This window comes from Protobothrops mucrosquamatus, unplaced genomic scaffold (assembly GCF_001527695.2).
Source record: "Protobothrops mucrosquamatus isolate PMUCROS unplaced genomic scaffold, P.Mucros_1.0 scaffold3154, whole genome shotgun sequence".
Lineage (NCBI taxonomy): Eukaryota > Metazoa > Chordata > Lepidosauria > Squamata > Viperidae > Protobothrops > Protobothrops mucrosquamatus.
In genome coordinates this window covers 24314-39500 of record NW_015389154.1, presented here as the reverse complement: position 1 = coordinate 39500, position 15187 = coordinate 24314, and the positions used below count along the sequence as shown (strand labels likewise).

General features: G+C 41.4%; 1 protein-coding gene across 1 annotated transcript in view; it reads right to left on the bottom strand.

The window, feature by feature from the left end:
* Positions 1 to 5180: 5180 nt before the first annotated feature.
* Positions 5181 to 15187, bottom strand: part of LOC107297137 (zinc finger protein 850-like) — a 33021-nt gene continuing 23014 nt past the window's right edge. The window contains exon 6 of the mRNA XM_029286235.1: positions 5181 to 6508. Coding sequence (XP_029142068.1) covers positions 5485 to 6508 — 1024 coding nt within the window. The 3' untranslated portion in view covers positions 5181 to 5484. The remainder of the gene's footprint in view (positions 6509 to 15187) is intronic.

Here is a 15187-nt window from a genome sequence, read left to right as displayed (position 1 = left end):
GCCGCTTTAACGGCTAGCGTTCATTCTGATTCATTAGGCACACAGAAGACTAGCAAAATCAAAGTTCAAATATCCACTCATATTTGAAATCATTAAATTCTCTTGTTGGCTTGGGTAAATCAGAAATTGTTATCATTGCAAACTGTTATTAAAATTACCTGAAAATACTTAGCTTTACATAGATACAGGTATAAGCACAGATAAACACACACCTATAAATTTATGTATGTAGAAAATCTATGTGTGTTTGAGTCTTCAAAATGTTTCAGAAATGGATTCACTCAATTTGTTTCATCTAATTTTGGAAAGGTGGAGACACTAATAGATGAAATGGTGCCCAAAGCCTATGGAAGGTTTAAAGCAGTGTTTCTCAACCTTGACAATTTTAAGGCATGTGGACTTCAACTCCCAGAATTCCACAGCCAGCATTGCTGGCTGTGGAATTCTGGGAGTTGAAGTCCACATGCCTTAAAATTGTCAAGGTTGAGAAACACTGCTTTAAAGCATCCATTTGCCTATGAAACTCCTCCCTTGCCAGGAAAACAACATGTCAGTAACATCACAAGACGGAGGTTGATGGGCGGTAAGAAATATGAAACAAAGACTTTTTAAATCTCCCAGCAGAAAATCACAGGCAGCAATTTTATATCATGCAGCCTAAGGATAATATCATTTGGAGAAGAGAAAGAATATGCAGCATCACCCATGTTTCGGCTTTGCCCCTTCGCTGCTTCCACACCGCCGAGGAAACCAAACAGCCCGACTTGCTCCCGGCTTCTCCTCCGACCTGCCCTCCACTCACCTCCCAGGAGCGGCTTCGACCATCGAAACTGCACAAGAGGCACCAGCGACGCCATCCTCCTCCCATAAGTGAGCCGGAAGAGGAAGTTCCTCTGCCCTTTCCCCCAAAGTCCTCTCTAGCAAGCCAATCCTCTATCGTTTCAACTCGTTCCTTCTCCGCCTCTAGCAATGCCACTACTGAACTGTATTCACTGTTTTCTAGCCCCGACTGTTGCTTCTTTGTAGAGCGCCATCTAGTGACAAGGCTGAAAAACACGCTCGTTCTATCTCTACTCTAAAGCGTTTGCATGATGTTTTCATGGATTACGTGGTTCCTTATGTGCCACCAAGTCGGCTTCGACTCCCACCGAGTACATGAATAGATTTCATCCATGACAATCTATCCCAAACCTTTTCTTTCAGGTCTCCCAAGAGTGAACTCATTATCCCTCTTGCTGCAACTAAACCAAAGGGAATCATCCTAGGGGGGAGATTACGTACAATAGCCAACGAGAAAGTGCACAGGTGAAGATTGTTCCAGCCAGTTTTTTTTTTTCTGGGGGGAGGGTTGCCAAATAACTCCTCGAAGAGGGAAGCTTGGCACTACTTATGCTCAGAGGTTTAGCCAAGTGCTACGCCCTAAAGGTCATGAAGTTCTTGTTTTTTTGTGTGGTCATAAATGGTTGTCAGCTACATCCTATTAATACAATAATGAAACATATTGCTTCTGAACCCCACCTAAGACAAGAGGTAGATACAATCTATTGGGGGGTCTAAATCTTGCTAGGTGGCAGAATGGCTCAGAGCAGCCTTCCCAATTCCCAACCTTGTTACCTTTCCGCCTTATTATTCCCCAGCAGCAAAACACTTGGAGGAAACCAGTTTGCAGAAAGCCGGTCTAAAGATTCCTGCCCTGCGTGCTGTGATAAAATCCAAAAGTGCTCCAAGAAAATATCAGTTCAAGGGTGCACATCTTTATGAAAACCATGTAATTGTAAGATTTTTATTGTCATATCTTTCCCATAAAGTTTTCAGTTTTCAGAGGCCTTGCTCTGCTAAGCATAGAGCTTAACCAGAATTTGCTTTCCCACAATCTGGACACTCATATGGTTTTTCTCCTGTGTGAGTCCTCTGGTGTATCACCAGGTTTGAATTCTGACTGAAATGTTTCCCACAATCCAGACACTCATATGGTTTCTCTCCTGTGTGAGTCCTCTGGTGTATCCCCAGGTCAGAATTCCTTGTGAAACTTTCCCCACAATCAGGACACACAAAGAGTTTCTCCCCAGCATGAGTTGTCTTGTGTCTCACCAGATTTGTGTGCATGCTAAATCTTTTGCCATACTGGAAGCACTGATAGAGCTTCTTTCTGGTATGGGTCCTTCCATGAATCATGAAGAAGCTGTTCTGAGTAAAGTTTTTGCCACGCTCCAAACATTTCTATGGCTTTTTATTGGGTGGACCCTCTCGTTTATAATCAAATCAGCTGTGATCTACAACCTGTGTTTTTCCCACAATAAGCCGTCTGGGTTTTTTTTCCCAACACTGATATTCTCGGATTCTTGAGGTGGTCAAAAATATTTCTGATCTTTTACCTGGAGGTACTTTGATTCAAGCCATTCTTTCCTTTCTGAAAGGCTTTAATTAATATCTTCCCCTTTTAGCTATCCAAGGGATCATTTTCTTCCCACTGACTTACAGGTATGTCCCACTTTCTCATTATTTGAAAATTATCCTCCTTGCCTTCTCATGTAATGTTTGCTTGAGTTCCACGTATATATTTTTCCAGCTTGAAAGTTTGTTCTTGTTATTCTCTCCCTTGTCTCTTATCTGCTGAGGAAGGAGAAGAGGTTTTCACTTTTCGGAGGAAATGAAACATTTTTTTGACTGATGCCTTGTTTTGCATTTTAATGCTGCTTCTCAGTCTCAGTTTTCTTCTTAGCATCCTCTTTGTCTGTAAGATCCATATTAATGGGTTAGTTACATTATTGTTTAAAAAAAATGGCTGCAGAACATGTGAAAGAGGAAAACCACTCCATATATTAACATGATAAAACAAACACCAAAATCGTAATTTAACCTCTAACGCAGGGGTCTTCAAACTTGGCCCTTTTATGACTCGTGGACTTCAATTCCCAGAATTCCTCAGCCAGCGTGCCTGACTGAGGAATTCTGGGAGTTGAAGTCCACGAGTCATAAAAGGGCCAAGTTTGAAGACCCCTGCTCTAACGTTAATTATGATTCATTTGGCATATAGAAGGTTAGCAAGATCCAAGTTCAAATATCGAATCAATCATCAAATTCTGTTTTTGGCTTGGACAGATCACACAAATACGAGTGCATATTTGAACAGAAATAAAAACCTATGAATGTATGTGTATAGACAATCTGTGTGTATTTCAGTGTGCAAAACATCCCAGAAGTGTATTCATTCATTTTTTTTAAAATTTAAATGTCCAAAGGTGGTGACACTAATAGACAAAATGGTGCCCAAATCCTCGGCAAGATTTAAAGTATCCGTTTTGCCCATGAAACTCGCTTGCCATAAAAACATGTCCATAAAAATCACAAAGAACCGAGTGTTACGTGATGACGGAGGGAATTGGGCGGTTAAGAAATATGAAAAATAAAGACTTTTTAGATGTCCCAAATCTCCCAGCAGAAAATTACAGGCAGCAGTTTTAAATCGTGCGGCATACGGATAATGGCATTTGGGGACGGAAAAAATAGGCAGCAGCAGCTGACAGGTTTCAGCCTCGTCCCTTCGCTGCTTCCACACCGCGGAGGAAACCAAAGAGCCCGACTTACTGCCGGCTTCTACTCCGACCTGCCCTCCACTCACCTGCCAGGAGCTGCTTCCTTATAATAGCTGTGCCTCCGCTATTCCGTACCTGCTTTCTAGGCGTGAGTGTTGCTTCTTTGTAGAGCGCCCTCTAGCGATGTTAGGCCAAAGACCACGCTCGTTCTGTCTCATCCTAAGGCAGTGATGGCAAACCTTTTAGAGACCGAGTGCCCAAACTGCAACCCAAAACCCACTTATGCATCGTCGGGTGCCGGGTGGGCGTGGCCCATTGGCTGGGTGTGGCCCATTGGCTGGGTGTGGCCCATTGGCTGGGTGTGGCTGCGGTGGTAATGGCAGACTGGGTGGGACTAAAAAGTTCAATCAATCAATTCCAACTTTGTGAGATCTTTTTTTCCGCGCAAGAAGTTGAAATTGACTGATTGATTGAACCTTTTTTTTTTTTTTTTTGCAGATGGCGGCAGAGGCCTAAAGCGAAAAGGTTTTATAAAACCCAGCCAATGGGCCACTTTTTTGCAGATGGCGGCAGAGGCCTAAAGCGAAAAGGTTTTATAAAACCCAGCCAATGGGTCTAGGACTGGGGCGATGGCGTGTGTGCCCACAAAGAGGGCTCTGAGTGCCACCTCTGGCACCTGTGCCAAAGGTTCGCCACCACTGACCTAGCCCCTTCTCTTAAATATTGCCATCTTGACAGGAGCTAGGAAGTGAGCCTTTTCCGTTGCAGAGCCTGCCCTGTGAGACACTCTTTCCCCTGATGTATGGCAGGCCATTATCCTCCTAGTCCTCAGTAAAGCAAGGAAGATCTAGCTTTTCCCCTAAGCACTGGGACAAAAAGAGAGGACTGTGCATCAGAAGTTTCATTTCATACCTGGTTTTTGCTTATATACATTTGGTTTTAATACGGTTTTTAAGTTAATAATTGATTGGAAGCTGGCCAGAGTTTGTTATTACATGGGTGGCTACCTAAATATTTTAAATAAATCAGAGGAAAAAGAGAGGAATCTGAAAAATGGCCCAGCTGAGACTGCCCATCTGCAAGTTGCTTGAGGCACTGAAAGTCTTTGCATTTCTTTATTGATCAAATTTATATGTCCCTAACCCTGAGGTAAACTTCTCCAGTTTAAGTCCTTGCAAAAAGAAAGATTACCAGTTTTGACCAAGAATGGCACTAGGCATGAAGGCAGTTAGTAAGGCCAGGAGGCCTGGTTAACTTTTTTTTTTTATTATTATTATTATTATTATTATTATTATTATTATTATTATTATTATTATTATTATCATCGTGGTTTTTATTATCGCCTGTTCACCGCCCTGAGTCCCGTAAGGGAGATAGGGCGGTATATAAATTCAGTAAATAATAATAATAACTTTTAAATTGAAGAAAAGCCAAGAATAACCTTTTTGAGGCTCCCAGTTCGTCAAAATGCCATCACCTTTGCTAGAGGTGCCCTGTATTTGCAGGGCAAGTAAACATTAAATGTGGTGGCTTTGCATTTTGCCCTTTGTAATATATTGGTTTCTGTATTAAATTTCACTGCTGCAAGCTGCCCAAAGTCACGGGAAGTTGGGCTGCAATATACATTTTTATAATAAATAAAAATATAGACATACATACGTATTTATATTCCACTTAATGATACGTAGAAATACCCCAAGGTGCCAAATAACGCCTAATACAGATCTAGGTTCGCTTTCTCTGGCTCAGCATAGCAGTTTCGACTCAGTGAAAGGAAATGACTGCACTAGGCCAGAGAAAGGAAATTCAGATCTCCTCCCTCATGTCTGATACTATGACATATTTGACTAAAAAGAATGAGGCAAGAAATTAAATGCTTAGTTTCTCAGCTGGGCTTCCAAGGGGAGAAGCGAAAGGAAATTCAAGATTTCTCTACACACATTGAATTTCACCTCATATGGAATTTCTTGTGTTTGATAAAGGTCGAATTCTGTGGGAAACACTTTCCACAATCTGGGCATTTGAATGGTTTCTCCCCTGTGTGTAACCTTACATGATTTATAAGACTAGACCGTCTACTGAAATCTTTCCCACAAACCGGACACTCATACGGCTTCTCTCCTGTGTGAGTCCTCTGGTGCTCCACCAGGAAGGAATTCTGATTGAAACTTTTCCCACAATCCAGGCACTCATTCAGTTTTTCTCCTGTGTGAGTCCTCTGGTGTTTCACCAGGTAGGAATTCTGACTGAAACTTTTACTACAATCCAGACATTCATATGGTTTTTCTCCTGTGTGGGTCCTCTGGTGTATCACCAAGTTTGAATTTTGACTGAAACTTTTCCCACAATACAGACATTCATACGGTTTCTCTCCTGTGTGAGTCCTCTGATGGATCACCAGCTTAGAATTCTGCCTGAAACTTTTCCCACAATCCGGACACTCATATGGTTTCTCTTTTGTCCGAGTCCTCTGGTCTATCACCAGGTCAGAATTTTGATGGAAACCTTTCCTACAATCAGGATATTCATATGGTTTCTCACCCATGTGAGCCCTCTGATGTTTCACCAGGGAGGAATTCCATTTGAAACTTTTCCCACAGTCGGAACACTCATATGGTTTTTCTCCTGTGTGAATCCTCCAGTGTCTGACCAGATTGGCATTCTGACTGAAACTTTTCCCACAATCTGGACACTCATACGGTTTCACTCCAGTGTGAGTCCTCTGGTGTATGACCAGGTGGGAATTCTGACCAAAACTTTTCCTACAAACTGGACACTCATAGGGTTTCTCTCCTGTGTGAGTCCTCTGGTGTATCACCAGGTGATAATTCCGTGTGAAACTTTTCCCACAATCAGGACATTCAAAGACTTTCTCCCCAGTGGGAGTCCCTTTGTGTCTCACTAGATTGGTCTGCATGCTAAATCTTTTGCTATATTGGGAACACTGGTAGAGCTTTTCTCCGGAATGGGTCCTTCCATGAATTATGGGGAAGCTGTTCTGAGTAAAGTTTTAGTCGCACTCCAAAAATTTGTCTTTTCACTGTATGGATCCACTTGTGCATAATTAGCTGTGATCTGCAGTCTGTGTTTTTCCCACAATAGGCAGTCTGTGGGGATTTTCCAAGACTGATATTCTTGGATTCTTGAGGAGCCCAAAAATATATCTTTGAATCAAAGAACTTGGAGGTTCTTTGATTCAAGCCGCTCTTTTCTTCCTCAAAGGTTTTAATTAATGCCTGCCTATTTTGGCTACCCAAGATACTTTTTCCTTCCAACTGACTTCCAGGTATTTCCCACTTGTTCTTTATTTGGAAATTATCCCCTTTGACGTCTCATGTAATGTTTCCTTGAGTTGCACATGGTCTATTTTTTCCAGCTCAAAACTTTTTTTCTTGTTATTCTCTCCCTTGCTTCTCATCTGCTGAGGAAGGAGAAGAGTTTTCACACTTTCTGGAAGAAGTAGAAAAGGTTTTGACTGACGGTTTGTTTTGTATTTTAATGCTGCTTCTCATTCTTTGTTGTNCAGAAGGATCTGGACAGACTTGAACACTGGGCACTATCTAACAAAATGAAATTCAATGGTGAAAAAAGCAAGGTTCTACATTTAGGCAAGAAAAACCAAATGCACAAGTACAGCATAGGTGGCACCTTGCTCAATAGTAGTAACTGTGAGAGGGACCTCGGAGTCCTAGTGGACAATCACCTAAATATGAGCCAGCAGTCTGCTGCAGCTGCCAAAAAGGCCAACACAGTGCTAGGCTGCATTAACAGAGGGATAGAATCAAGATCACGTGAAGTGTTAATACCACTTTACAATGCCCTGGTAAGGCCACACTTGGAATACTGCATCCAGTTTTGGTCACCGCGATGTAAAAAAGATGTTGAGACTTTGGAAAGAGTACAGAGAAGAGCAACAAAGATGATTAGGGGACTGGAGGCTAAAGCATATAAGGAACGGCTGCTGGAATTGGGTATGTCTAGCTTAACGAAGAGAAGGACGAGGGGGGACATGATAGCAGTGTTCCAATATCTCAGGGGCTGCCACAAAGAAGAGGGAGTCAAGCTATTCTCCAAGACGCCTGAAGGCAGGATGAGAAGCCACGGATGGAAACCAATTAAGGAGAGAAGCAACCTAGAACTAAGGAGAATCTTCCTGACAGTTAGAACAATTAACCAGTGGAACAACCTGCCTCCAGAAGTGGTGAATGCTCCAACACTGGAAGTTTTTAAGACGAGACTGGACAGCCATTTGTCCGAAATGGTATAGGGTTTCCTGCCTGAGCAGGGGGTTGGACTAGATGACCTTCAAGATCCCTTCCAACTTTACTATTATTATTATTATTATTATTATTATTATTATTATTATTATTATTATTGTTACTCTATCTCTCTCTCTTTTATTCTCCATCTCTCTATGTTGCTCTATCTCTATTGTTCTCTATTTTTATTACTCTCTCTCTATTATTGTTTCTCTTACTCGGTGTCTCTCTCTCTTACACTGTCTCTCTTTCTATCTCTCTGTCTATCTCTCTACCTCTCTATCTCTCTGTCACTCTCTTATTCTGTCACTCTCTGTCACTCTCTATCTCTGTCTCTCTTACTCTCTATCTCTCTGTCTCTCTTACTCTCTCTCTCTTATTCTCTGTCTCCCTTGCTATCTTTCTGTCATTCTCTATCTCTCTGTCTCTGTCTCACTTTGGGAAGTGCTCTGCTTTTTAAGTACTGTACATTGCAAACTATTGTGTTTGTAAGTACAGTACTTTACAAAGATAAAGTTTGATTGCATTTGTCTTTTGCATTTGTAGAAATGCTAGCCAGGATTTACACCAAGAATTCTATAACGTTGTGTTTCCTTTTATTTTGGAGCTAAGCGTATATTACTGTAGTTTGTAGGTTTTAAATTTAAATTGCCTTCAGAAGTTGTGGGTGCCCCATCACTGAAAGCTTTTAAGAAGAGACTGGATAGGCATTTATCCGAAATACTCTCTTGTGAGAACAGTGGGTTAGACTAGATGACCTCAAGTCCCTTCCATCTCTGTTACTGTTGCAAGCTGAGAGTTCTGCAAATCCCTCCACCATCTCCCTCTGGGTACCTAGCTGGAGACTCTTAAGCTAATTAGTGGCAAGTAGGTTTTTTTTTAAAGCAACAACCCCTCCCCTTTCGGCAGCTGAAGACGCTTGAGCTGCAATGGCTGCAAGCCCTGCTTGGAGGCAATTTAGTTCCTGAGTCCACATAGGAAACAGCTGATAGGCAGCCGGCGTGCAACTGTCTCAGTTAAGTTAACATGACAGCCATTGGAGGAAATAGTAAGTCAGATCTTCATTCATTTAACAACCCATTTGATTTAATTAATGATTTTGATTTTAAAAATTTGTAAAATTGAGTCTGATTCATTTGATGCGCTTTTTGACTTACGAGCCTAATGACCAGGCTCCATTAGGTTCGTACCTGAAGGAATACCTGTATTATTCTCTATTTCCCTGTCGCTATTACTCTCTATCTCTTTGTCTCTATCATTCTCTATCTCTCTATCTCTATTGCTCTCTTTCTCTATTACTCTCTATCAATTTAGGGAGGTACATTGTATCCATGGAGCAAAAATCAAAGATGTAACTGAATACCTTACTAAAATAATCAACCCCAAGGATTACTACCCCTTTCTTCTCTTACGTGTGGGGACCAATGACACAATAATGAATCTGAAAACAATAACAGGAGATTACAAACAGCAAGGGAAGAAAATAAAGAATTAGGAGCACAAGTGATGTTTTCATCTATACTTCCAACAAAAGGCCAACATCCAATGAGGGAGCAAGTATTTTAGAAATGAACCACTGGCTTAAAAATTGGTGTCATCAACAGGGCTTTGGCTTGGGCCTGCATTACTTACATGAAGGGCTACTGGCAAGGGATGGAGTGAACCTCACAATTGGAAAGAATATATTCAGAAAACGACTGGCTCATCTTTTCAAAGCGGCTTTAAGCTAAAATTGAGAAGGGCGGCCAGCCAATCGTCACGACCTTTAGAACCTAATTTCATGCAAAAACCACTAGATAACCAATCACACAAAGAGGTAGGGAGTAAAGAGAAAAAAGAAATAAAAAAACTAAAAACATAATGAACTAGAGAGTGATGGAACGGATGGAAATCCCACTTACAAAGTAGGAGATATAAGAAACATATCCAAGACCCATAAAGGGCTCAAATGCCTGTACACTAACACTCAAGTTTAGGGAATACACAGGGTGAACTTGAAGTATTAGTACAAGAAGGCAGATATGATAGAGTTGCCATTACTGAAACTTGGTGGTATGAAACTCATGACTGGAATGTACTGATAGAAGGATACAAACTGTTCAAAAGAAACAGACCTAACAAAAGAGGAAGTGGAGTTGCATTATATAAAAGATCACTACATCTCTACAGAAATACACAAAAGCAAGGATGAAAATCCGTATCGGGCAATATAAAAGGATAAAAATGACATTGCTATAGGTGTATACTACAGGCCACCCAACCAAGCAGAAAAAATAGATGAACTCTTCGCTAATCAATTAACACATGTACATACGAAACATACTACAGTCATAATGGGAGGCTTTAACTATGCTGATATCAACTGGGAGCCAAATTCTGCAGCAAGTGGGAGATCGAACAGATTCCTAACCAATTTAGCTGACAACTTCATCATTCAAAAGGTAGAGTTTAGTTTTAGTTTTATTAAATTTATACCCCGCCCTTCTCCCGGAGGACTCAGGGCGGCTTACACGGTCGAATTTTTGTTATTATGTTATATTATGTTTTAAATTTTCATTAATTTTTATCTATAAGTTATCCGGCGAATATGATTTTTAAAACAATTTTGGTTAAATTTTATGGGGATCCGGTCAGGACGGGCGACAAATAACCAGGTCTTAAGGGCGCGGCGAAAGGAGGGGAGATCCGGAATCACCCGGATCTCTGGGGGAGAGAACTAGAGGAACTAGAGGAAAAGGTATAATGGACCTAATTCTTACTAATAGAGAAGAAGTGAAAGAGGGAGTTGAAATTGCCAGAACCATGGGTGAGAGTGACCGTGTCATATTGGAATTTAATATAATGCAAACACAAGCAATAGAGTACAATCCAGCTAGAGTCTTAAACTTTAAAAGAGCTGATTTTGACAAACTCAGAGCCAGCCTAAGAAAAATTCCATGGATGAAAATCCTAAAGGGGAAAACAACTCAAGAAACTCTGAAAAATATGATCATAAAAGCCCAGGCCAATACAATACCACTGAAAAGAAAAAGAAGAAATCCAAGAAGAAACCAGCATGGTTGCACAAAGATCTCTCTGGTAAAGTGAAAGACAAAAAGGGTACATATAAAAAAATGGAAAGAGGGACACATAACAAAGGCAGAATATCAGCAGATAGCCCGAAACTGCAAAGGTGAAATCAGGAAAGCAAAGGCTCAGAATGAACAAAGACTTGCAACAAAAGTCAAAGATAATTAAAAAAAGTTTCTTTCAACATATAAATAACAAGAAAAAAGTCAAGAAAAAAGTCGGTCTACTAAAGAGAGAAGATGGCAAGGAAGTAATAGGCAGTAGAGAGAAAGTGAGGTGCTTTATTCCATCTTTGCATCAGTCTTCACGCAAAATGAAACTATAGCCCAACCTACCAAAAACATAACTGTAAAAGACAGACTAGAAATAAAAATTAAAATAAGCAAGAAAATGATAAGGGAACACCTTTCTGATCTTGATGAATATAAATCACTGGGACCTGATGGATTATATCCCAGGGTTCTGAAGGAGCTGGCAGATGTTATTTCAGTACCATTGTACCGTATCTTTAAAAAATCCTGGAGCACTGGGGAACTATCAGAGGATTGGAAAAGAGCTGAAGTGGCTCCCATGTTTAAAAAAATGAAAATAAAAAACAAAAAACCAGACCCAGGAAACTGCAGACCAATCGTCTATGAAGATTCTGTCATCCAAGTCATGGTTGTCCCAAAGGTGCTTTTTCATGGAACTACTGAACTCCCCCTATGTGGAACCCTCAAAATTGAACAGCCCTCTCTCAACAGAGGGGGAGGGATATGACATCATCTATCTCCAGTCTACAACACAGTCCTTTCAGCAGTTCCAAGAAGCTCCACACCCATTTGCACTACTCAGGTAACCCTGAGGACACAGATAAATCACCCAGTGGCCTCAAGGACTCTCTAAAACACGGGGGTTAAACTCGCAACATCACGTGATGTGTCACGACGTATCGTGACTTTTTTCCCATTGCCGGCAATGGGGTGGGAGCGGTTTTGGTGTGACGCATCCAGTCCGCGGGCCAGCAGTTTGACATCCCTGCTCTAAAAGAATGCAAATGACCAGCTGTCTACAAGATATATAAATCCGTCCATTCCCCACCATCCAGTCAGAACTGAAGAAGCTTCTTGGAGGAGAAGCAAAATGTCTTCAAAGAAAATGTGTTTTCTTTGAGATTTATTGAGTTATTTAATTTATTATTCAATTATAAGTTATTCAATTTATTACTGAATTATTCTGAGATTTATCTCAGATTATTTGTGAGTTGTCCAGTAACTCTTAAGAAATCTGATACAGACCTGCCCATTTAGTAACATATTGGCTTGTATTGCAGCCCAGTGAGCTAATAAATCAATTAATATTTAGATCAAAAACATGTAAAATTATTTGCTAGGCTCAAACAATGGTCTTTTCTGAAAGCCTTTAAAAGAAGGAAGAAGGTAGAGTCCTACTATTTACATGAAGTAAATGTGAATAATTTAATTTCCCATTGCTGTCTGTTCTGCCCTGAATATTTTTGCTTCCTGTCTGAAGAAGCTTAGTAATAGTACTTGTTCACCTCTACTTGGAAAATTCAAGAATATTTATCTTTAAAGAGATTCACTTGGGCTTATAGAAGAAAAGAAAGTATGAGAGTCCTTAATAGATAAATGCTAAAATCCAGGAAAATGAAATCAAGCATTTTTATCTGAGAAATCTAGAAACCTACAGTATATAACGTAGAAGAGGGATCAACCTGTTCTCCAAAGCACCTGAAGGCAATACATGGAAACTAACCAAGGAGAGAATCAACCTAGAACTAAGAAGAAATTCCTGACAGTGAGAACAATTAACCAGTGGGACAACCTGCCTCCAGAAGCTGTGAATGCTCCAACACTGGAAGTTTTTAAGAAGTGACTGGACAGCCATTTGTCTGAAATGATACAGGGTTTCCTGCTTGAGCAGGGGTTGGACTAGAAGACCTCCAAGGTCCCTTCCAACTCTGTTATTCTGTTATAAAAACAAGAAAGTCCAGTTGCCTCTTGGAAAAGCACCTTTGGGACTACAGACCAATCAGCATGACTTCAATACCTGGGATGTTACTGAAAAAAATAATAAAAAATCAGATCTGTGAACATTTAGAAACAAATAAAGTTATACCTAAAAGCCAGCAAGGGTTTGTTAAACCAAACCAATCTTATTTCATTCTTTGACAGAGTGACTAAATTAGTAGACCAGTGAAATGCTATGGATAGTATATTTAGATTTCAGCAAGGCATTTGACAAAGTAAACCACAACCTACTTCTTTCTAAGCTAGAAACATGTGGGACAGACAGCATCACCACCAGATAGATTTGTAACTGTCTGACAAAGCGTACTCAATGAGCAGTCCTTAATGGTATGTCTACATGGAGGGAAGTAAGCAGTGGGGTACCACAAGGTTCTGTCTTAGGCCCAGTACTCTTCAATATCTTCATAAATGACGTAGATAAGGGAATAAAAGCAGAACTCATCAAATGTGCAGATGACCCTAAGCTGGCAGGAATAGCCAACAACCCAGAAGACAAGCTCAGGATCCAAAAAGATCTTGACAGACTTGAACAATGGGCCCTGTCCAACAATCTGAAATTTAGTGTGGAGAAAAGCCAGGTTTTACACCTAGGCAGGAAAAATCAAATGTACAACTATAGATTAGGCCAGCGGTTCTCAACCTATGGGTCGGGACCCCATTTGGGGTCGATCGACCTTTTAACGGGGGTCGCCAAGCAAGGCTGTCCGCCATTTTTTTCCCCTTTTCCGGCGGGTGCCTTACCTCCCTTGAGCTAGGCCAGCTGGTGGTCGGCCTGCTCCGTCTCTGCCGCTTGCCAGCTATGCCTCGGCCGGCGCAGGGGGCGGAACCACGCATGCACGGCACTCCCGGGCAGGGAAAGTCCTCGACTTACGACCGGCTGGGTAGTCCTTGACTTACGACTGGTTTAGTCCTCGACTTATGACCGGTTTAGTCCTCGACTTACGACCGGTTTAGTCCTTGACTTACAACCAGTTGGGGGTCGCGGCATTAAAAAGGTTGAGAACCACTGGATTAGGCGAAACCTGGCTCAAAATCAATAACTGTGAGAGGGAGTTTGGGCCCTAGTGGACGATCACTTAAACAGGAATCAAGAGTGTGCAGCAGCAGCCAAAAACCCTAATACCATCCTTGGTTGTATAAACAGAGGCATAGAATAAAAATCATGTGAAGGATTAGTACCGCTTTATAAATCCTTAGTAACGCCACACCTGGAATACTGCATCCAGTTTGAGTCAGACAAACAGACAAAATGGTGCCTAAATCCTATGCAAGATTTAAAGCATCTACTTTGCCCATGAAACTCACTTACTAGGAAAACATGTCAGTTAAATCACAAGGAATCAAGTGTTAGGTCAAGACTGAGGGAGATGGGTGATTATGAAAAATGAAAAATAAAGATTTTTTTTAAATTTCCCAAATCTCAACGGGTCCTTGTAGATGTAGCCCAACCCACTGCTCAAGCAAGATACCCTATACCATTTCAAACAAGTAGCTGTCCAGTTTCTTCCTAAAAACCTCCAGTGATGAAGCACTCACAACTTCTGGAGGCAAACTGTTCCACTGGCAAATTGTCCTCACTGTTAGGAAATTTCTCCTTAATTCCAGATTGCTTCTCTCCTTGATTAGTTTCCACCCATTGTTTCTTGTCTCGCCTTCTGGGGCTTTGGAAAATAAATTGATCCCCTCCTCTTTGTGGCAGCCCCTCAAATACTGGAATACTGCAATCATGTCAACCCTAATCCTTTTCTCTTGACTGGCCATACTCAGATCCTGCAACCGTTCTTCGTATGTTTTAGTCTCCAGGCCTTTACATTTTAGTCTCTCCCATTTCCCAGCAGAAAATTACACGTAGCAGTTTTAAACCATGCAGCATAAGGATAATAACATTTGGAAAGAGAAAAAATATGCTGCAGCAGCCGACATCTTCCAGCCTTGTCCCTTCGCTGCCTCCACACCGAGGAGGAAACCAGGGAATCCGACTTGCTCCCGGCTTCTCCCCCCGACCTGTCCTCCACTCACTTTCCATTTGCTGTTTCGAGCCTGGGAAGAGCACTCCTCCATCCTCCTATGGGTGAGAAGGAAGAGGAAGTTCCTCAGCCCTTCTCCTCTCCGCAATACTCGATGGTTTTCTAGCAATACTCGATGGTTTTAACTCCGTTTGACCTTAACTGCTCTCCCTCCGGTTGGATGACGCAACTCATCCACCGATGGACGGTTTTCCAGCCGCTAGTGTTGTGCTAGAGCTCCACCTAGTGACGTAAGGCTGAAAATACGCTCACTCTGTCTCTGGCTT